The 25,081-nt window shown below is 30.1% G+C and overlaps 1 protein-coding gene and 1 long non-coding RNA gene across 4 annotated transcripts in view; one reads left to right on the top strand and one right to left on the bottom strand.

The window, feature by feature from the left end:
* Positions 1–25,081, bottom strand: part of LOC144840312 (uncharacterized) — a 115,777-nt gene that overhangs the window by 18,525 nt on the left and 72,171 nt on the right. The gene's annotated exons all lie outside the window — the stretch shown is intronic.
* Positions 6,786–25,081, top strand: part of LOC144840233 (uncharacterized) — a 29,241-nt gene continuing 10,945 nt past the window's right edge. The window contains exons 1-2 of the mRNA XM_078695981.1: positions 6,786–7,115; positions 9,978–10,733. Coding sequence (XP_078552107.1) covers positions 10,052–10,733 — 682 coding nt within the window. The 5' untranslated portion in view covers positions 6,786–7,115; positions 9,978–10,051. The remainder of the gene's footprint in view (positions 7,116–9,977; positions 10,734–25,081) is intronic.

A 25,081-nucleotide genomic window follows, 5' to 3' on the forward strand; every position in this document is an offset into this window, starting at 1 on the left:
ATCAGGATTCTATATACAGCATCACAACGTGTCTTTATTGTTTAACGACTGATACCGTCCGTAACACTTTATATGTATTATAAATAAGTAAACATGAGTTTGTCCTGATGTCTATAGTACGTAATTCATTAAACTTCAGCCTGTTATGGTGTACACCTAGGCCTATATCTTATCCCTCAATTTTTAGAGTGTAAATAGTATGTTATACATTAGTGAATTGTTCTTTCGTTTGATTAATCAATTTATTTTACATTTTTACTGTTTAAATTACTCTAAATATTATTATTAGTAGTATTTAAAATGGATTGTATATTCCGCACCCATTGCATTAAATTTAATACGAACGAATAAGAACTCCACCTAACCATCTAATACTTGTAGATGTAGTATAAACTAGTTTATAAAAAAAATAAGGGTTACAGCATGCTAATATTTTTGCATTGATGTGTTATGTATTAATATTGATATAACTGGTAGTAAGAACAAATACATATTACAGTTCTTAAGCAAATAAATAGGCCTAACTATCAACATTATACAAACTATACAGTCACGTTATTTTGTATTTTGTAGTTTCACTTTAAGTTTTAAAATGAACAAAAAAGAAAAAAGTAACGTACTGTAGTATCATTTGATTGATTGAACCGTATTACTGGTATTATCGCCTGAGCGTGAATTCACGAGATTTTTTTTTCCCTCTCCATATTTACATAATGCGCCCTCTATTGTTTTAAATCGGCAACTGTAACTTTATCGTGCAAATTCAACACAAACTAATTTAAAATCCAAAGTATGATTTCATCTAATGAAAGAAATATCTTAAAATATAATAGGATGACTGTATATATACACTGAATTTTTATATTATTATCTGTTTAATCATCATTGGTAAAATGTGATTCACTTAATTTTACTTTAATGTTTAAAAGAGTAGAATACGCCCTCTGGATGTCCGGTGGTGGAATTTAAAAAAAAAAAACAAAACATGAAAATACCAAATAATTTTAAAATAGGTAGAAACTTTGAGCGACTAATATTGCACTTTGCACAAATGTTAACCATGTTGTAAAATGTATTTATTTTATTCGTACATGTCTATTTGTTTGATCATGGTTTGATAAACTTTTCACTATGAAGAAACAACAATACAGGCTTGTAATTTAGGATTGAGTGAACTATTTTAATACTTGGTGAAGTAAACTATTGTACACAATACGCCATAGTATAGTAGGCATTAATACAAATAGTTAAATTGTAATGGTATAATAGTTTGTTACTAATAATAGATTTAATAGCCATAACTTGCGTACAGATACTATTTACATTTGTCTTTTAATTTAAACGATGACACTCATCATAACATTTTCTCATATGTATCATAATAATATAATCATCACAAATGCTATACAATTATAATTGACTTTTTACCAATTACCAGCCATGCGCCTATACATTATAATAGTTTTAAAAACCACGCATATGTATTAATTTTATCACAGAAAAGTACTTAGAACCTGTTAGTGTCCCAGCCGAGTAATATATCTTGCGATGCTCGCCGAACATCGAACAAACTGTCCCGCCTGATAGGTTGGCAACTAAAATAATTTTTCATACAACTGCGATGAACATTAATTTACTAATTATAGCGGATAGTCACTTGAGAAAAATCACCACACGATAAATAATGTATAGCGAAATTCTCCATTCATCTATCAATTAACGTAATTGATTGTTTCTATGACGATGAGTATATGCGCTTGGTGAGTAGAAGAGTAATCAGCGAGGGAGTGTGGATGGGAATAAAATAATGGACTGTTCGTGTTGAATGAAATTAGCACACTGTTAAACTTCACGGCTGAGAGAAAGGCCTTAAACCAAGAAATTAGCAAAATATACCGTCAGTGAGAAAAGCCACGAGAGAGGCCTAGAGAAGTTGACTTTGAATCGTTAGTTCAAACCTTGAGCTGATAATGATAAAACAAAATAAATTTAGGCCAAAAATGTTTTATATAACCTAAGTCAAGCCTCAAGTATAAGGCTATTTCGACAAGCTAAAAGTAATTGATTTAGGCCAAGAGACTAGTACCAATCTAAAACAGCATAGGCCAACAGTAGAAATACGGTGCTATTGCCATTGATAAAGCTAAAAATAAATAGATGAGGCCTAAAGAAAGTAATTGACTATTATTAATTTATATACAGTTGCATAATTTAAACATAACATGTATTAATGTCTATTCGCGAACGATATGCATGTAATGTTTTTTTTTACAATTTAAGCTTAATAATTTCGCAACGAATTTCTATACTTTTGACTTTAAAGTTATTAAAATGTCATCATATTGTCACATTATAGCTTTCATATAACACTATCTTATGTATAATCATATTCAAATTGAGATTATTACTATTCATATACAATGATGAACCTACGACAACATGCATTATTGAATAGAATGATCAGTAATAGCAATTATGAATGTATTGGCCATAACCTTTCAATCGCAGTATACTATTCAAATCAAATTAGTAAGGCTTATATCGGATGATTATAAATTGATTGTTAATTACAATATAAACTCATTTAATTAACAAATCTAGCTAGACGGAATTTACAGCAAAATGTCTGGTATATAAATTAATGTATTGAAATATCACATAAACAAAATGTCATATATAGTATAGTTAAACGAAACAAAAAACAGTTTGATTAATAATTAGTTATTACCATACAATAAAACTGCTAAAACTTAACATAATGTGTGTACAATAGTTAGTGGACCTATTGTAACTGAAACACAAATTACGGCACAATTTGTAAAAACCACTTAACTTCGTCCCACGACGGCCTTTAAGTGAAATACAAAAACTAACAATGGTAAATAAAATGCCCGTAAATCAAATATAATAAAATCTGTGATTGAAATACATAAAAGTTATTATCAAATATACATTACATAACGTAGCCCTTGTACATAGCTGTATTTCAATTATATTGTTTAGAGAGTCTTAGATCTTGTATTGTTCGATTTACGAGTAAAGTAATATGCGAATTGTTTGGGGTTTTTTGGTTGTATTTTTAAAAAGAGTGACAGCTATACTAAAACGTAAAGGAAGCGATTCATTTACTTTTTATTTGATAATAACACTAATTAATAATAATGCATAATTAATAGTTGTCAATGTCTTAATATGTAGGCCTATCAACACGTCAAATATACGAATAGTAATTAATAGTAATGGTTTATTGGTTTTTTTTTATCATCATCTCATCACCATTATTACGTCATCATTACGTATTGTGTCGGATATACACACAAACGTATATTACTAATTTAAAGTCGGTTTACAAGTTTACTATCTTTTTTTTCAATTTTTTAATAAGATTTTCTTTTTTCGACGATTTTTGTTTTCATTTGAAGTTTATTGAAAAAAGAACATCCATTATTAAATAATGGCAATATAAACAATATATAAAATATAATTATGTTTTAACCATTATTGCAGGGTATCCTGTATTGGAAGAAAACAATGTCATATGCATGCAATCTCTTCAAGAAAAAGAAATAAAAAAAAAATTATTTCAGAAACAACTGCTTTCAACATTATTCAATAGTTTAAGTGTAATTAGGAGTAATTTGAAATTAAAAACTTTGTAAACAAAACAATTTTCCCAATAAATAGTATTAGGAGAATATGCAGCGCCCTCTATCGACATACTACTGTCCTTTAATACTTCTAATTTTTTGTATGGGCGCATCACCGAAGGTGTGCACCACTGTTTCTAAAGTGCCAATAAAATACTGAAATACTTCATTTGTAATGTGGAAAACAAAACACCTTCAGATATTGTATACATTGAGGTTTAACAAGATATTTAAAATATAAATTGTATAAACAAACATTATAACACCTATGGAAGGTCCGTTTCATTCCATTGTTACATGGTATACGAAGGTAATACAGCACAACACAACATCAGGCCAAGGTGGACACAGATTTAATAATTATTATATTATAATAAAAAAAACCAATTCAGTTAAAAATGTAAATAATACAAATAATAAAATAAAACATAGACATGATAAATATTAATAAAAGTAACAAAGATAAATAAGTTACAGTTGAAAAAATATATCTAAAAGCTGTGGCATTGGTAGGACTGAGTCTCCTCAATACAGATAAAATAAAGTGCTTATTTGCTTAATGATCTCAACTTATCTAAATCGTAAAAATAAACAGCAGAAAACGACAACGATATTATAATAAACTAATATGTTTTATATCACTGTTTTTCTTATCAATGATCAATGAAATAAAACCAATTAATTTTAGTATAGTTTCATATAATTTATATATACTGTAACATTTGAATTAAACAAACTATTCATTTAAAAAGGGGCAGTTAAGACGTTTATTATTTCCATATTTTCAATCGGTTTGCCTTTGAGTTTTACTTACAGTCCTCATCTTTAGAGAAACGACTCAATGCTCATAGATTGGAAATATTAGTTAGTGGCTGGTGACTCAACTTAAGCCATGTGTTTGAGTGAAGATAGATAAATCACCATCCGTATTCCCATGTTAATCACACAATCTGCATGTAGTGTAACTTTACCCAAACATTGTATATAAAGGCGTTTCAACCATGATTAGTCTTCTAATCAAAAAATTATAAAAGAAAACATTAATAGTCTTACGATATGATTTTTTTCAACATGATACTATTGTAATAATATTCAAAATAACCGTTTGAAACAAAAAGGAATTAAGTTATATCCACTCTTCCCTGATTATAAAAAAAACGTGTTTCAAAAACAATTAATATGCACGTTGGAGTTTTATTCAAATCACATTCATTTTTAAAGATAAAATAAGGAGTTTTTTTAAAAATCTTAATGATGCAAAGTTGTGCTGATACAAATACGACGGGGTAACAAAATAAATGTTTACTTTTTTCGTTATTCAATCATTATAATTAAGCCGTAAAATAATATTTGTTACTGTTTAAATTTAATAACTTTAAACAGTAAAACAATTTTTATCAAATTTTCCAAATGTCAATAAACGAAGGGGTTGTTCCTAAACTATAGAAGACGGTATTATTACACCAGTTCCAATATAATATATTGCACAGTAATTGCACAGAAGCTCGGTACGGTACTTTATGAAACACAATGTTACGAAAAGAGACAGGAAAAAAAAACACGAATCATTACTAACGATAGCATATGTCCCTGTGGTTTATTAGGGACGGCAAAATAAAGTATTGTCTTCATGTTTTCCTCATTACAACTTGTATCACTTACAAACCCGTTAATTATAACTTGTTCTAAATAATTCCGCGGTTAGCCTTTGTTTGCATTGGCAGTGATCTTGAACTATATAAACATGTAGAAGTTTGAGTATCAGCAAATGGCGTCATAAGTGATGTCTGCTGCCGTTTACACCATAAGTTAGCCTGCTACAACCTGCTTGTTTACTTAGGCCTAAGGTATACGAGTATCATCCTTGCTTTCTTGCCGCGGGGATCTCTATTATTATTGATTCTTAACTGTTTCCGATTTAAAGTTGTTGTAATCACACAAAGATTGGATAATTACAATTCCCTTGCGTATTCTATGGCTTTATTGTATTATATTTGGTGACGGAATATAGCGAATGCATTTACAAAGTTGAGAAATCAAGTAGCAAGGGAATTAACTAAGTGGCAAAAACTACTTATCATATTACAATAATCATTATTATTTAAGAAATATCGATAAAATGGCAAGTAACCTCAACCTAATTGGTATAAAATGTAATATACGCCTACACGTATACTATTATGGAACTAGTTTTCTTAGCAGTATTCACTTATTATTTAGTTACGGTTTTCCTTTATTGTCAACGCAAACATACTTATCTCGTTGATTTTCAATTATAAAATTAGATGCAATATATAGGACTTATTATATTTCTTCATTGACAATTACAACTTGAAGCACACTTTTTAAACATTAATTTAATTATGTTGAAAACAATATAAACATTTCGATACGGCATACTTTGGAAAAAAACGATTGTTGGCCATGGTGTGAATTCAATGTTGAATTGTATTACATTGTTAATAGGCCTATATAAATTTGGATTTGAAAATATTTTATTTTTGTATGTTTTTATCTATCTGCCTATTTTTATATCATATATTGTGATTCTATATTACATTAGCAATATAGTTTAGTTAAAACCTATTCTAATTTAAGATGTAGGCCAACAACTGCTGGAGCCTCATTACTTTTTAAAAACCACTGTAGGCCTATAATGTTAATAATAATTTAAAAAATAAATGATCAGAAACAAAAACCGAAGAAATAATTTTCCATCAACATTTGAAAAAAAAGTCAAATCTAGGACGTAAAACTAATTTTTGTTTGGCTATAGGACTATCATGTAGGTAGTATAGTCGTATGAGGTGCTACAATCGGCATAATAGGTAAAGCGTAATGATTGGAAATGATAACAAGAATTCCATACTTCTAATTGAATCTTCTTCTAATCTTTCTTACTACTTATTAAATATTATTGTATTTTTGCAGCAGTAGAATCAAAATCTGAATTTAAAAGGTTCTGTATAACTATAAACAAAAATGTTTTTAAGCCTATAACAATAATCATTTTAATGATCGAACGCTCGAAAGCTAGTCTAGCAAATTTATAACTAACCAATGACAGACGGTGTTGTAGCAAAGAACATGTGTGCTTTTTTTTATCCAATGTATGGTAACTACATCAACCGTCTTCCCCTCACGCTGATGAAGTGCTATCATACTACAGAAAAAGTTTGATATAATACGGTAATAAGTAGACCTTGGAAACGTCCTCCATGGTCAAGTCAAACGTAGGCTAAGGGCGGTCAATTTAAGGTGATAGAGTACTTTTTATTAGATTAAAACATAGTAAAACTACTTTCTTCGTCAAGTTCGGTATTTTATTTTGTCGGAGCTGGTCGGACAGCGTTACCAGTGCAGTCTAAACAGCAGCGTGGCGGAATTAATATTTTACTACTGCTGTATATATGATATACCAGTAAAAAAGTAAAAATAACGGATTTTCAGAAAAGTAGACATTTTTAGGTAAGTGATTGTGAGTGTTGAAAATTTATAATGTAATCTGGTATTTTTTACCGCATCAACTTCGATCAATTCTGTCACTTATATTATGTATCTTTTGAAGAAAGTTATTGTACTATATGCGAATAGTTTATTTACACTAGGCATAGATCTTAATTTAAATATAGGTTCGTTATGGAAACTTTCTAAGTTGAGGTATACCAATTACGATAATCGAACCGTTTTACTTAAATGTATTTTAATGTTAAATCATTTCTTTTGTTAATCAACAAACAACATGCTTGTCCTTCTGTAATGTAGGCCCTACCACCATTTAATACATATCCCGTAGAAGCTAAAGAAAGTACCAATTTGTCTTGCCGATTGAATTAATAGAATTAAAGCGACTAGCCTAGCTCAACAAAACCCACCGGCATGACATTATGATATATATTATAATATGGACATTCTGAAAATTATAATCCTACCAACAAACTCTAATTTATAGACCTTGTCAAAAAGAGAAATTAAATTTTATTTTATTTTTAAATCATTGTTTTATATGAATAATAAGTAACAATTTGTGTACATATTAAAATAAGACGACCTATAATTAAATTTTATTATACAATTAAATTACATTTATTATTTTGAACGTGAATCAAATAGTATTAAACAATTACCGAAATAAATTAATAATTTCCAACAATAACATTTTTTTTTATTTGAAGTAAAATAGTTATTTATGAGAAAATAAGTAGGAATTGAAATTTTCTATTGAACATATTTTGAAGTGTTAAACCATCTGGATATATCATTTAATTTTCCATCTTTATAAAGTAGTCGTCTTCAGTTTCAGCATACCTGTGGTCTTATAACAAACTTGTTAAAACTGTGACTTTTGGTGAGTATTTCTAATTCCAGAGATGCTGTGATATCTGAAGTAACAGCTTTAGAATACCAGAAGACGCAATATGGTATTAGGATTGGATTAACTGATTGATCCCCATAATCCATCTTAAGCCCCGTTGGACGTACCTCTATTTGAAACCACAGTGAAGACGTCTCCGCAGTTGTAGAATAATATGTTGTTTGCTTGGCCTTTTCACATTTTTGAAAGTACACTACGTTCTTAATACTTTACAACTATATAAGTAAACTGGAAACGTGAGAATAAAAACTATAAATTAAGCGTAACAAAGTATAGTCATCGATTATAGTATATATTTTAAAAATCTAGATAACGTTAAATAAAATCGCAATCCATACTAACTGATATACCTAGTTTATATTTTACACATTTACATAGTTAAATATTAACGATAATTGTTTGTATAAACAAAACATAGGCCTACAGATTAAAAATAGGGGCCAATTCTTATAAACATTATTTTTAGAATATAATTCTCTTTACGACAAAATTTCATTTTATCTGCATTTTATGTAACATTGTAAACTTTGGTCTAAATCTTAATCACGGAGTGCTTTATCTATAATTATTGTGAACACTAATCGAAATAGTCTCTGTATTTTACCTACCTTCGCAGCCAGAAAAGCTAGGCCATTGAAGCGAACGCATGGCTGATAACACGACGGACTCACGAGTGTTTCACTGCACACTTTATAATCATTTTATTCGATTTGTTTTTAATCATCAATTGGTTGTTATCGCGTTTAGTAGCGAAAGTAATGAGTATTTTAACAACTTCATTGCCAACGGCAAACCATAAACGCCTTATGGTTTACAAGTCATGAATAAAAACAGAAATTATTTATCAGAAACTAGTTTCTATTAGGTTGATAATTTCTTCAAAATTGATGATTAAAATTACATGTACCACGTCTTCTTATTTTATCAAACATACATAAATATACAGTAATAGTAAGCCTAAACATTGAATAATTATCTTAAATTTAATTCACTGTTTATTTTATATTTACTAAATATAATTCAGACACAGTTTAGACTGTCTATCCTATCTAAATATTAAATAGTTTTTTTTCAAGTCTTGGAGTATGCTCACTGGCTTTTAAATATGTTTTGAGTTTTGCTTAGTTTCCTTTTTTATTTTTACTTTCTTTATTTTAAATTGGGATCTTATCATCTTATTGTTTTTTTAGTAATTGTCCTTTCCTATTTTGGTGATATAGTTTTATACTTAGGCCTAAAAAGTTGTATTTATTTATACAATACGATAAAAGTGACGATTGCTTGGAACCCTTTCTTCAATTTAACTATTGATTTTGTATGGATAAAAGGGGAACAAATATTGTTGTGCGAACCACTTGGGCCGCCTAAAGGACTTCAGAAGGAATGAAAAGTGTACACTTATACATGTTGTTTATTGTTATCATTATGATACGACTCAATTAAATTACCAATATAGAATTTACTCAACTGTCATTCTGTCTATGATAACCGTTTTATTATCAAACTGCGGCGAAAAAGAAAATACTTTAATTTGATTTAATTATGATTACAAAATGAATTATGGAGTGAACACATGAAATGAATTATGCTTATGTTTTATAACCATTATTTGTAGTAAATTGATTGAACAGTTTTTGTTAAAATGTGTTCACTCCATGTAGGCTTACTTATCGCACAGATATACTTTTTAGTTTTTAATTCAATTGCGTAATTATCCTGCGCTGATGTTAACAAGAAACAATAAGTCAATGATAATGATGATTCAAACTTTATTTATGATGTAATCGGCGTTAGGTAAAATAAAAAAGGCTAATTTAACGAATTAAAAGTTGTAACAATTTATATATTTGAAGTCAAAGTAATCGTGCTTACTCGGCTTTCTACATTTTGATTGGTCACTGTAGTCACATGACTTTTGCTAATATTTCTTTCTCGCTTATGTTTTATGCCTATAGGGTCGTATAAGGTTTATCGCCAGACGCAGTCAAGCGGCCGAATTGCACTGAAGAAAAATACGACCAGTATTAAAATGACAGCATCGGCATTCTGCGTTAATTCTCTAATACATTCTGGTGAGAACGCTCCAGTTTTGAAACCTTCGACGGCGAGCGAAATACAGACGACCGCTCTCGCCACCTCAAAATGCGGAAGCTTCGCCACGAAATTCTCAGATTCCGTAACACAAGCAGCTGGAGTACACAATAACCTATCGGCAACCCCCGCCACGAATATGTACTCTTTTCCCACTGATCAACCGGGGTATGCTAACCCTTGGTACTTTTCATGCGATACCCAGCACTACACCTCTGTCCCGATGACTGGTATCGGAGAGGACTATGATGCGACAGCCTATCCTTACATGGGTACGCAAAAAAACTATGATTCAGGACTCAGTAGTTATTACTCTTTGTCGAAGCAATCGTACGATCGATATGCCAACCCCGGTTCAACAATGTATACACCTCACAGCGGCGCTAGTCTGGGCCCAGCATATACAAGCACTTTTAGCCGATACAACAGTACAGCAACTGCAGCAGATGAAAAACGCTATACAACTTTTTCAAATTTTGATAGTCAAACTTATCCAGCAACTTGTAAAACTGGACGGAAAACCTCATCTTTTACTCCGCCGTCGCCGACTTCATCACCGCCTCCGGTAACGACGAAAGATACGGGATCCACAGACGGAGCAAAATCAGAAAAGGAAGACGGTAAGAACATTTTTCTTCTAAATTTGTTTTCCAAAATAATTTAAGAATTAAAAAAAAAATACAACATTTTTTAATATTTGGAAGATTCACTGTTGATTATTAACTCTGCTCATTTCCGTGTTTCTTTTAATTATGTTTTTACGGATTATATGGTATTGTAAATATGGTAGGGTCTATCCCATGTTTATATAGCATATTATCATCGGAACGGTTTATATCAACACCAATATTTTTATTGGAATAATACCTTTCTGTTGGGCTTGATCAATTAAATCTTGATTGCAATTATTAGTATGCCTACAAAGTTAACAAAACATTTATTAAATATAAACAACACAAACTGGCTCTAAATATTAAGTCTATAGTCTCTGGAAAGATTAAAAACATATCTCTATATTACGCTTTAATCAATTACATAGCAGGTGCTCATCTTTGATCATGAACTAATATGTTACGAATTGTAGTTATATATTTACCCTCTTTTCATTGTTTTATACGTCATCACGACGACGAGAAAACAAATTATAAACAAATCGTTTGTGAAACAAAGGACGGAAAATTGTCGATAAACACACGGCCATTTGTAATTACTAACTAGGCACTGAATTCAAAAATACTAAACTGGGACAGACGCAAGTTCATACTTTACCGCGGCCAGGTTTAGAATGACTGTGATTTATGGCCCTGTCGGCCTATCATACTCGGGCCAATGTTAACGTACCGAATTCATTTTAATTGAATCTAAGACAAAGAGCACGAGGCCAATTATATTTGTTGCTAAGCGCTAGAAACAAAACACAGACCCGTTAAACAATTTCGAGACAGGTCAGAATTCACATTTTTATTCCATTTTCCGTAATATTATTTTTAAAAGCAAAAGTTGAGACATAACTGTATCCAATTCTAAGAGGGTTGTTATTCTAAACAAAACAAGCAATTTATCACTATTTTAAACTTCAGTATACTCGGTGGTTGGGTTGCAAAACCAACTTTCTCCTGTTACCTATTTTTCAATGCTTATACAGTTTTTCGTATAGCCTAGCACATTATTCGCTTTTGCAAACTACAGGATGGTTACTATAATATCAAGCATAATGTGTTCATTATTAATTTATTATTAAATGAAAATTCAGTATACAATATATCAGTCTAATATATATAGCCTACAATGATAATACTACTATTTATTCATTCATTTACAGCCCATCCTATGTGATATAATCCTACTGCAATGCAGCTTCATATTAAATATATATACATAGGCCTACACACGTGTTTATATAATTGTTTTAATATATTTTTGTTATTATTTTAACATTTTAAATAAATCACATTGTAAACATAATACAGTACACATTGACAATGATTTTTATTATCTGAAATTATCTCAAAAATATAATATTAAACATGAATCCAAATAAGTTTATTTCTCGGAATTATGAACATAATGTAATTCATTATTTCAACCAACATTGATTTAAATAATATTGTTAATATTAATTTATATAAACTATTTGGTATGATTTCATATTATGCCCAGGTCAGTACTTTGTATTTAGTCAGTAATTGATTAAACTGAAATTAAACGACATGTGTATTTAAACTGAAGAATAATAAGAAAACATAGGCCTACCTTCATAAAAAAAAATAAATTATCTTATTTCATTTAGGCCTAGATATCATTACCTTTTGTATACACAATTCAAATTGTCCGTAAAAACATATTTTTGTATCAAATAACAGAAACAAAGTCAATTTTTAATAATAAAACGTATGCGTGTTCATTTGTGAACTCTAAACCAAATTATATTCATTTCATATTTTACATGACTTGTTGTTAAAAAGTCAATCATATCAAGATAATGAGTTTTTCTAGCTCTTTCCTTCTTTAAATTGAATTTTAAACAATTCAGTATCCGATTATATTCGAATTTGTGTTTTGTTTACTGAGATTTTCACTGTTAAATAAACTGTTAACATTTGTGTTATTAATATCATAACTAATTTTAGGTAAATGTGTTTATCTAAAGCAGACATCAAATAGCGCACATACATGCGTACGTATATCACGTGTATTAATGAAAATGATATTTACGAAAGAGAAAAATGTAAATTGTTTTAAAGAAGGCCTAATTGATAGTCAAAAGAAATATATAAAGCATATGATACTATTTTATCGTATACTACGAATAGGCCTAACGGTTCAAAATACATAGGCTTAAACAATATTAAATGGATAAAAAAAACCCCCAAAATAACGAAACTGGGTATATTGTATATACAGATTCTGTAATTATTATTCATAAAACATTGAATGAATAAAGGGTGTGGTTAGCCACAAAAGACAACAAAATAGGCATAATTATTTTACGAAATATTTTATAACGCAAAATATCTTTTCAATGGTAAGAGATTAATAATATGTTTTGCATTGAACTAAAGACAAAAAGGATCATATAAAAAATTGTTATTCTTTTCAATTAAATAAAAAATAATTATACTGTATTATAATTTTTGATGACAATTTGAAAAATGTTGTGAAAGCATCGAACATGTAAGTATGATAACTGTGCCCTTCAAAATAGACTTATTAAATACATTTATGAATACAAACATTTTTTTAACCTAACATATTCAGTTTCAATCAATAATGCAATGCAGAATTACTCTTTTCAGCTACACTGCATGTGTTACATTTTCATTGAACTTGGTTTAACAATTTCATAGGCTACATACGAATTACAAAATTTACATTAGGCCTATGCATTATTTTGTATTTTTAAAGTTTTTCTCGACAAACATATTTATTCATTTATCAAAAGATCTAATGTATTTTTAAAACGTTTAGCCCACGTGAAATCAACTGCAGTGAATATACTGTGCCTAAATAAATAAATAAACAATACAATGTAATATTCCAAAGCTGCAAACATTTCTTTAGCTTTTGTATTCGTCGATACAAACAATGCTTTTACCTTCAATGTTTAGCACAATTATATGAGAGAGTTGTAATATTATTTTACAGCTCTCTGATTATATTTTTTATTTATTTATTTATTTATTAAAACATATTTAGGCAGGATAACATAATTCAGAAAAGAAAAGCACAAAATTTCTGTTTTTCAATATGGTCCTGCAATGAAACAACTTTAAAGAAAACACAAGAAAAATAGAAAAAAAAGACAATCAGTGAATATAGAACGTTAATAATAATACGTGTGAAAATACAATTATTTTTTAAAGAAATGCTTTTTATAATTAATTTTAAAACTATTTACAGACAAACTATCTTGAATTTTTACAGGAATCATATTCCAAGCTTTTGCTCCTGTAATCTTTAGCGACCCGTTCATTAATAATAATAAATTGGAGATACTTTTCTATGGTATTACATCGATTTCGTTCCAAGTTGCAATGTTTTGTTTGTTTTTGCATTTACAATTTTGGAAACAAACAATGTTGCTAACATTTCATTAGCTTTTGTATTCATCGATACTTTTACTTTCCATACAAACTGTTTAGCACAATTATATTGGAGATACTTTGCTATGGTATTACACCGACTTCATTCCAAGTTGCAATGTTTTTGGTTGTTTTGCATTTGAAATGGGGCCAGGCATCTCTCACGAGAGATTTTCTATTTGTACACGGGTCGTTACAAATATCATTCTCATCCAATCACTCAGTTAACGGAATAAGGTCAAAGACTGCCGCTTTCTACCAAAAATTTACTTCCATCGAAAATAAAACTAATGGCCGATTTAGGAAATGGGTAATTTTGACTAGGTTTTTAATTTTATTGGTACTTAGGCAAAGTATTTGATAAATCGAAATTCATTTTAGTCCTAAGTTTTGACGCAAATGAAGCAATTTTCTACAATATACTTGTTAGTAGCTAAAGCATTGTCACGTTGGTATCTACTTTAGAATTTCAAATTACAGCACTTGAACAACTGCTTTTGTATTTAAAGACTTTCTTTATCCATCTTAGCAACATTACCATATTGAAGCTATTTAGTATTTTATTATGTAACGACAGTGGTAGCGTAAGTGGGGAAATAGAATCTTTCAATCGATGTTCGCTTCTCTCGGTTTGTTGGGATGTTTGTTGTCGGAAAAATATGAATTATTAGTAAACATTAAGTAACTTTGCATTTGTTTGTAGTATTTACTATACGTGCGGTCATCTAACGGTAGTGTTTGAATAACTTTACAGCATAAGTAGACTTCAATTTAAGATTTGTGTTAGCTTTTTGTGTTGGGATTGTATACCCCCACCCCATTGGGTCATTCATCCCGCATCCGGGTGGAACTTTCCGCCATTTATTTTATATAGAAAAAGTTCATTACAGTTAACACCAATAATATCTACAAGCGTTTCAGTTACCAATTAAAATAAGAATATTTATACAAAAGAAATGAATTAAATGATAGATTGTTTTTACCTCTATCTGTTATTACAGAATATAATGCCATTTGTTAAATTTCATCACGATTGTATTTTAGCAAATTAATGTCAATAAACTTCTGAACGATTTGTTCAATTGAATAACAATGTAATTAAAGGTTAGTAAAACAAGTTAATTGAGACATTAACACGCGTTCTCGACATTAATTTGTAAATTGTGGAACAATTACGGCACTTGATATAGACGTTGATCTTGTAAATGATTCAAAATATACCTTTAACTTAGACATACATATTATGTTTGATAATATCGAATGACTCGTACCACGTAAATCCTGAATTAGGTCTTTTCATGTATACTCTTTATTCAAATATATACATAAAACATAATTATGAATTATTCTATTAGGCTTACTATATAAAAATTTGATCTATTTGGTATGTCATGTTAATAACCAGTTTTGTCTTATTAATGTAACTATATTTTTAGAATTTACTGTCTGTATAATAATAGTTGTGTAAAGTGTACGTGGTGGAGGGGATTAACATAATCGCTATGATCTATGTGGTCTTTGCTTGTAGGCCTATAGAGGAAGTCACACTTTAAATTGCACCACACCATGGATTTAACACATTTTAGTTACATTATAAGCTCGGAAGTTTTTAATTATTTTTCTTTCAAATATTTCCGATAATGGAAAAGTTATAATAGGCAAGACATGATTAGATAAGTGGGTTTACGCTTATTATAATAGACTCTATATTTAGTTACGGTATTAGTGCTCGTTTGCATTCGGAAACCTTAAAACACTATATTATCTTGATTTCTTCAGTATAATAGGGATATTTGGTATACAACATCCCATGTGTTTAACATGTATCTCCTAGTATCATATGCCATAACATACCCTTCACCTAACCTTACATGATACCCACATGAGATTATCAAATTGTCCTATTATACTGGGCAAAATATTGTATAGTATGTGGAGATACAGCACTGCGAATCGGGTAAATAAAGGTTTAGCCTACCGTACATGTCTACACCCGGAAAACCAAAACAATATCAGATTAGTAACTGTAATATTAATAGTCCTATTTCTTGCGTATAATATCTAGGCCCTATATTAGAATGAGTAAATTTGGATTAATTATCTTGCGCCACGTCTGCAAAATGCTACCACTAGAAATCATTCACATGTAGGCCTAAACACCCCAGGGTTGCGCATACAACTTTTTGATTATTATTGAAAAACATACAGGTATACAATAGACCTATTAATATTAATGCGATAATAAATTAACTATTAACGCAGACTAATAGTAAATAAATCAACTAATAAATCATACAATTTATAGATAAATACTAAATAAACCATTTATGTTTTTATTATAAAACGCATCGTTAGTGCAAACGTTTTTGAATAATTAACGATATAATGATCCTAAATAAATCATAGGTATCATGTTTTATTTTCCCAAAGTGATTCTCTCGTAATCCCGTAGTTTACGGAGCTATGGTTTAATTTTCTAAACCCTTTACAACAGTGCTACACGTCCCCAAATGTATACATTCTCGGTCGTGTGTTTTTTTAAAATAAATAATTACACCATCCTGTACAATGTGGTTTCCAATATAATTGCCATTTTTTTTCCGCGTTTCCCACAGGGTTTTTCAATCGCATTATTAGTTGTAATTTTTTGTGGTAACTTTTGCAGAATCCATTAATTAATCTAGGCCAGTTTAATTATAGTCCTCAATAACCCATTCAAATTGTTTCGTAAAACACTTTGGCATCATTACACATTCTGGGTCGCGAAAGAATCGGACGCTCCTATGAGAATTCAGAACGTTCCATGTCGTTCTAAAATACTGCGTATCTGAAAGGTTAATCCGTGCTTGTCGCAAATCAAACATAACATATGAAAATGTGTTTCCATAGTTACTAGTTAGGTAATTATAATAATAATACAATGGCGCAAGTAACCACATGGTTTAGAAAGTTTTTGAATGAGTTTGTTCCATTATGCGTATTCTCTTCAATGTATCATTCTGAACAATCGAGTAAGAATCTCCAGGTAGACTACACAACCATGTTGAGCAATTATTGTACTGGTCCATACTCAAACATACTAAACCCCCCAGAGTAATGTGATATAAGGAGTATAATGGTATAACCGTATAACGGACACTAACAAATCTTGTTTAATTTGATAAACATAGTAGGCTTAATCACATTTTGTTATCACAAAAGATGTGTTATAAATAACTTGAAAATAATGGAATAACGCGTTAAATTAGATTGTTATTATACATTTTAGGACCAATTACTAAACCTGTATATAGGTCATGTATTGAGAATATGCGGCTTAGGGCAAAGATTCAAAATGTTCAAGTTTATCCCAGGGGCGCCCTTTGTATATCCAGGGACTTCTACAATCGAATCGGCAAATACCAAGCATGCGCAGTTCGAATATAAAATCGAGAAGGTATTTTACGTCTTGGAAAAATGTAGGCCTAGAACAAAACAACAAAGTATCGTTTAACTAAGAAGAAATTATTATATCAGCGTAGAAATTATTTGTAATGAACCTGTACACAGGTCAGAAAAGTGTAGTCGATTAGGTTGATTGCGTGCAGATTATGGCAAAATTCGGACAGACTCACACGAGTTTGTGTCTGGGGTAGCACTTGTCCAATCAGGCATATCAGACATGATTTCCTGGTATACATTCCTTATGTATAGGTAGATGCAATAATTCGACTTTCTACTCGTGCTGATCCCTTTTTATCGTCTGACTTAGACTTAAGTTCAAAGTTCAATGACGTTGTTTGGTAGTGCCTTTCTAAATTACAAATAAAAACTCAATTGGTCCACTTAGTGAGTAACAAACCTACATGCTACGTGTTATTTGGTAGGCCTATAATATTACAAAATAGCAATTATAGGCCTAAACAGTAAGTTTATCAAATTGAAAAACGCCAATTTATTCCAAACCGCCCTTTATTAGACAGAAATAGATTAGTTTAAAGAAAGGAAATACCATTGCCTGAAATCTTATATTGAAATGTAAAGATAATAAGTCATGAGAAACAAACATTTTATTGTTAGAGCATGGCACTATTAAATCTAATTTTATAGCGCCAGGTTGGTTAGAAATCACAAGCCTGCTCTATGCTTTACGCATATAAAATGAAGATAATTGTTTTATGGAAACCAACATATGAACCTCTGATCCTACCAAAAATAACTAGTTGGTTACGTTGTTTATTTTGGTCTACAATGAAATCATTATTATTGTTTAAAACGTAAAATTAAATTACTATTATATTAACCATCGTCGTCAAAAGTATGCCATAATTTAACGATTACTGGCCTCCAAAATGCACGGCCCCTTAACGAATCGAACATTTGATTTATTGTATATTTTGGTTACAATCAAACTACAGGAAACAATTCTATGTTTATTGGACAACGTATAGCTTTTCATAGCTTGTTTCTTTTTGAATTGCTTCCGCTATATGATATCATATTTAAAAATCATGAGTAGTCGAGATAGGAAAGAAATTACACAATTTTAGTATTAGAAATTATACACGTGTAGTTATGTATCTCATTGTAATAGTAAGTAAATGAAGGACTGTTAATACAATGCCAATATCGTCAGAATGACACAAAACACACTTTGACACGTGGGTTCAAATAAAAATGGTACATTTCACGTGTCACATTCATATCTTAGCAATCCAGGTATTCTAACGTTGACTTTTCTCGGGCAGGCATACATTCGAATATTGGAATTTGCTAACCAAAACATTGGAAACTATTAAAATTATATTTATTCATGTAATTGTTTGAAAACAAAAATCAAATATGGCATATCGAACAGCTGACTAAGTGAGTGAGAACTTTGAATGTCATGATTTAAAACAAGTTTTAACTTTGTCCGAAACAGTTTTTAATCTCATAAAGACACTCTCGAATTAAAAACGTATCTAATATTTGCTAAATAAAGTGGAAACAGTAAATAAAATTTAACACCAAAAACTATTGAAACTACGATATAGAAGTTGTGCCAAGTCTGTACTCAAGACCATAATCTACTCAGTAGCCGAAGGCGTGGCCTAATATACTTTTATCCAATTACAATTGATTAGTTGAATGATTGACATCTTCATAAGTAGACGTAAATGGGTCGGAGTTTATTATATTCCGAAGGAACGAATCTTAATATACATTGTAGATGTAGAACAAATTAAAATTGTTAATAGTATTTTATTATAGTCATTAAATATATTTTTGATAAATACAAACAAAACAAACGAATAATTGTAATGATATTCCTAACAATTTGTTCAGTAGGATGAATGAATATGCATTTGTAAAAATATTGGATTATCAGCCTTTAAAGCCTAAAACACAAATCATCATGTCGCATGGTAGGTTGCATGATAATTAATGGAACATTTTATAGAACAACGGTGGTGTAGCATTGATTGTACGGTACTTGTAATGCAATAACTGTCTATGAACACAAAATCACGCAGAAAAGGCGTTTAGCGGCCGAGTGCATATCATTATCCCAGCCCACTTGTCGTATTTCATTTTTAATAGACTTACCATTCGATAATATACCGTGTGTGCATGTGTCATAGAGCTTCATTCATCACAATTGGATAATACTATGATTGTTCTGTTGTGTTTATGTTGTTATACAAGTATCGTCAACGTCATATATTAGTAAATAACAATACAACAAAAACAATATGCAATGTCTGACGAAATAGACCAAAATAAATAATTGTTTATATTTGTTATGACCGTGCGATAAAACGCATTATATTTTGTACACATTTATACTATTTGCTGGTCTATTAACTTATACAAAACAACCCGTTATATCTATCAACAAACGGTAATTTGTTTCCATAACGGTCTTTCCATGCGACAACGTTTAAAACCCAATCGCGTCATGAAATCTGTAGGCCTAGGTTCTCAATTAAATAATGGTGGCACGTTAAAGTGTAAAGTGTAACCTATGTTGATTGCGCAACAATTATATAACAAAAGGAGTTTTGCGTGACCGAGATCACGACTCCAATGAGCGCGTTTAAACACTGATAATAATGTAAGGTTTTTGTACGCGCGCATCAGATTTATGATATGGCGTTACTGATCAACATTGATTTAATACGAAAAAATAATATAGGTGTGCGTGTGATGAACGAGAGATAATATATATAAAATAAATAGATACGGTAGGTTGGCATCGGTACGGTAATTAGGCCTTTTAAGGTTTTCAGTTTGATTAATAATTAATATAATAGGCCTATTAGCAATATTAATCTAAAGTTAATTTTGTGTATACATTATATAAAATCAATCAATGTCATTAATTATACCATTTTAAAAATTTCAATCTCAATTACCATTAATTTTAGATGGTAATATCTTAAATAGATATAAAATATTCTATGTAATTGCAATTTCTCTTATGGGTCTTTCAGTAAAAATTAGGCCTATAAACGAGTTTAATCATCCAAGCTATCGATTATGAAAGAGATTGTTCACAATCTGAATCTTTCGTTAAACTTCAGTTGTACAAATCCATTACATTATAATCGACAGTAAGGCCTACTAGCAATAGATAAAATGCATCGAAGTTCAATAACTTAATTGAGATTTTGAGGAGAACCATTATAGTAATCGCCCCAGAAAGCATCACCACGAGTATTCTGAAATCAATAAATAAATATTACACAATTCTTTAATTGCGTGATTGCAAAAGTATTACAGAATTCTGTAAGCACGTGTGATTGAAAAAGTACATCATTTGACGACGAAACAAGCCCATAATACCATTGAATTGTTAACAGCTTAAGTAATGGCGGTTATTAATAATCATTGTTCGTAGTAGAAAAATCTATTAATTTCTTCATTTACATAGTGCTCTATCAGTATTCCCATATTGCATTGGTTGATTGATACAGCTACTGTTATTAGCAACGTAGAGCAATTACGACTAAAGCTGAAGCAAAGCGCTCGGCTAGCGTTATAACTCAACATGGATAAATTCTGCCTTTATGTGCGACGCTATCAACATCAGAACCCGATCGAGATTTGGGTCAAATGCAATTGTGTGTCGCTCGTAATTTTTCCCCTTAAGTTTTTGTATGTGTTTGTGGCTTTTTATGCTCCCCTTGTTAGCTACATTACGCTTCGAGATCGTAAATATCACACCGGTTGGTTAGCATACAAGTGGCAAAAGGAACCGTTTCGTATTTCCCATCTGAACCTTTTTCAGCCACGAGTCATCTATGGCAAACGGCCATACAACATTAACAACCATGCATACACGACATTTTTATAGTGCGGATTCTAAAGCAGATTGATATTTAACATTGAAGTCTTTGTCTTTGGTCGTTCTGTAAAATTCTCAAGAGGTTTCTACCAACTCTCGATTGAAAACGGTTCTCTCCTCCAACTCCACAACTCGCATAAAAGCAAAATACTGATGCATTTAATTCTCGCCAATATTGTGATTTATTATCACTGTATATAACAATAACTTTCATATATAACAAACATTATATAGAAGAACACATAGATCACTTGTGAAATTATAAATTGAAAACATGTTCATAGATTTAGAAGAGTTTGACAACATTATACAGGTGAAGATCTAACTTTACCTTTTACCAAGAATTAAAGTGTTACTGTATAAACAAATGCGATTCATAAATACAATTCGTAATACTAAAAACCTCACAGAGAACTTAACTTAAGAGGAAAAAGCGTCATAACCTAATCTATCTAAACATTTGACGCAAATTTTCAAGTTTCTTATTTTTAACAAACGTTCCCTGTAAGATTATATACTATAGGCCTAATAATCTATACACATTAAAAAACAATTTATTCCGGTAAAACGGACAACAACAATGGACATTTTGGATTATTACTCATAGAGTGATATATAAATAAACATTTAATCTGACATTAATATTTGAAAGACAACAAGATCGTCAAGTTCGGTCTATATAAAAACTATAATCTCTTGTAATTCACTGCGGTAAATGCGGTATTGTACACAGACATAAAATAGCTATAACTTCCTTTAATATGTCGACAATATTTTTAAATCATTTCTTTTAATAAACATGTATAACTATTTTTAGTTTAGATTTGTTTACTAAAAAAAGAAAAAGATCATTAGAACAAATAATAAACTAACCAAGGAAGTTTTAACCAAAATATGTCTGAGAACACTACACGTTGTTTTCAACTTACATTTAATAAATTAATTTTAAATTAATTTATAAATAATGCTTAAGTTAGTGCTTGACAAGGTTGATAGTAAAGTACGAAAATCATTTATTATATTAAGACTGTTTAGGCCTAATTATAAATAAAGGTGATACCACACAAGCGAAACAAAAATGACTTAGGCCTAATCATAAAAGCATTAAGCAAATAATTTAAAACAATAAAACAGGGCAAACGTTATTTATTTGCGCGTGAACTGAGGCTATAATGCCTATGTGATAATACGCCAGCCGACAGTAGGCCTACAAACGTTTTTATTTAACCGTAAACAACCTATTAAAATTAAATATTCTTAAAAATTGAATAATTTTTATCTATAGGATTGGCGTTAATAATTCGTTATAAATTTCCAATTATTTTATTTCGTATTCTCACACATCAGTAATTTTTTTTGTAATACACATTGAGCTAAAATGCGTTAAAATAATTATATAGGTATCATAATATTAGTAATAATATGATAATAGTTATCTTATGTCCCTAGTGTAGCTTCTTTAGATCAATGATCTGTAAAAATAATGATACTACATCGTTTGCGTAATTATTTTAGTAATAGAAATAGTACAGGCAGTTTGAACATGCTTTTTTTTTATTCGACCGCAAAAAAACATCGTTTATTTTAATATAACTAGAGCTGTTTAACAGGTTTTTAGCAATTAAAACAATTATAGGAATTTGTAGAAGGAGATAGGTAAATGCGAAGAATCCTCGTATTATTGTGTAGGGGTATTTTTCAGCATCGACAGTGTATACCACGATCGAAAAACACCCCTATTTGTGGCAAATCGTTGAACCTAAATTCGTTTTAATTGTCAATAACTAATTATCTCAACTCAATTAACTCAACTCAATTAGTAAACAGGGTGACATTAGGTGGTTAAAATAAATACCGAAAGTATGAACCAACATTTTATACCATCGAGTAAACATTCTAGATTTACCGAATTTTGTAGGCCTGTAGTAATTTTCACATTTGGCCTAGTTATATAGGTAAACATGGTAACGTCTGAAAATAACACTGTATTAATTTAACTTTCTTCAAGTTATTGCTTCTTTAAAAAAAAGTAAAAAATAAAAAAAAAGAAAATGCAATTCATTAACCTGATTCACGGTAACAAATAAAAATTAGACTGTAGATTAGATTAAAATACGATTTCTTGACGGGTGAATTTGAATAACTTCGTTATAACCATTTACTATTACATTATTATAAACGTTTGAGTATCAAAATACTAGGTCGCCTAAATTTGCTACGTGACTATATGCTGACGTTAGTCCGTAAGCATACCTTCATTGAGAGAAAGGTATTGTTTTTAGGTTTAATGCCATATCGGATCCAATCATGATGGTGATATATCAGAGTGTTTGAAAAATTCCAAACTGTATCAAATATCACCTAGTGCCTTATCGTTACTAACCTTTTTGACGATTCGTTAATAAATTTGTAATCGTTATTAGAATTGACGCTAACAAACACTGTACAAAGGGAAATACCGTGATTGTAGTTGTTGCTGTACCGATCCATGCAACCAACAGGAAATATCATTTTATAAAAGACGGAAAACTATTGTTTTGTCGTCAATAAATCAATTTATATTTTGAATAATATAACCATAGAGCAATGATAATAATAGTATAATATATGGTATAACGTATAATATAATATAGTATAAAGTACACATTTGTAGGCCTAGGGGGTGGTTCACACACTTTTCGGTAAAAAAACACATAGAAAAGACAACAAAATGACCACAAAATCATCGCAACACGCAACTAATTAATTGATAATCACTACATTTTCTAGGATATTATTATTTAATTTATTTCTTTCTCCTGGTCATAATCATTTAAAAAATCTTAATAATGATAAAGGAGGACTTTGAAGAAAATTAGAATGTTTGTTGGTCTAAGAAATACAGATATTACAGGTATTATATTTAAACCTATTGTAAAAATGTATAAAATCGAAAAAAAGTAACCGCTTATAAATTAATTATTTTTTTTACGCGCGCACTGTTTTTGTTTTGAAAAATTATTGTACCAAAGACATTTTCGTCCAATGGCAGCGTAAGATGGTTCTTTTTTAGGCATATATCGTCTGTTTAAGGAAATCAATCAACCAATCAGTGTCTGAAGTTTATTACATTGCTTGTAAATCAATATCACAGACACAATTCACACAAACGTCATTGTCAGAGTAATAAAGATAAATTTATGACGTAATAACATACAATGTAACCAGTACGTATACCTGTGAATTAACAATTGAAAGTTCGAATAAGCGCCCTCACTTTAAAGCATTGTGAATGATGATCACTCACATAACAATGTGGAATAAAACTAAAGGAGTATGTTGTATGCAAATCTTACCGACGCCTTCTAATTAATTCGTTAGGTTTGCACGTACGCCACTTGAGTGTATTGTTTCAATATAATAAATGGTCTTTCTTTTTTTTCAAGTGGAGTTTTGTAGGCTTTTGTTTTATCGAAACAGGCCTATACTTGAAATTGTAATCACAAAATTACTGCTTTCATCAGTGTTTATAAGTGTAAGTTTTCAATTAAACTTTTGAGACAAACAGCCTATTGTTCCAGTGATCCCCACCCACTTT

The sequence above is a fragment of the Antedon bifida genome, chromosome 1 (assembly GCF_963402885.1).
Source record: "Antedon bifida chromosome 1, ecAntBifi1.1, whole genome shotgun sequence".
NCBI classification, from domain to species: Eukaryota; Metazoa; Echinodermata; class Crinoidea; order Comatulida; family Antedonidae; genus Antedon; species Antedon bifida.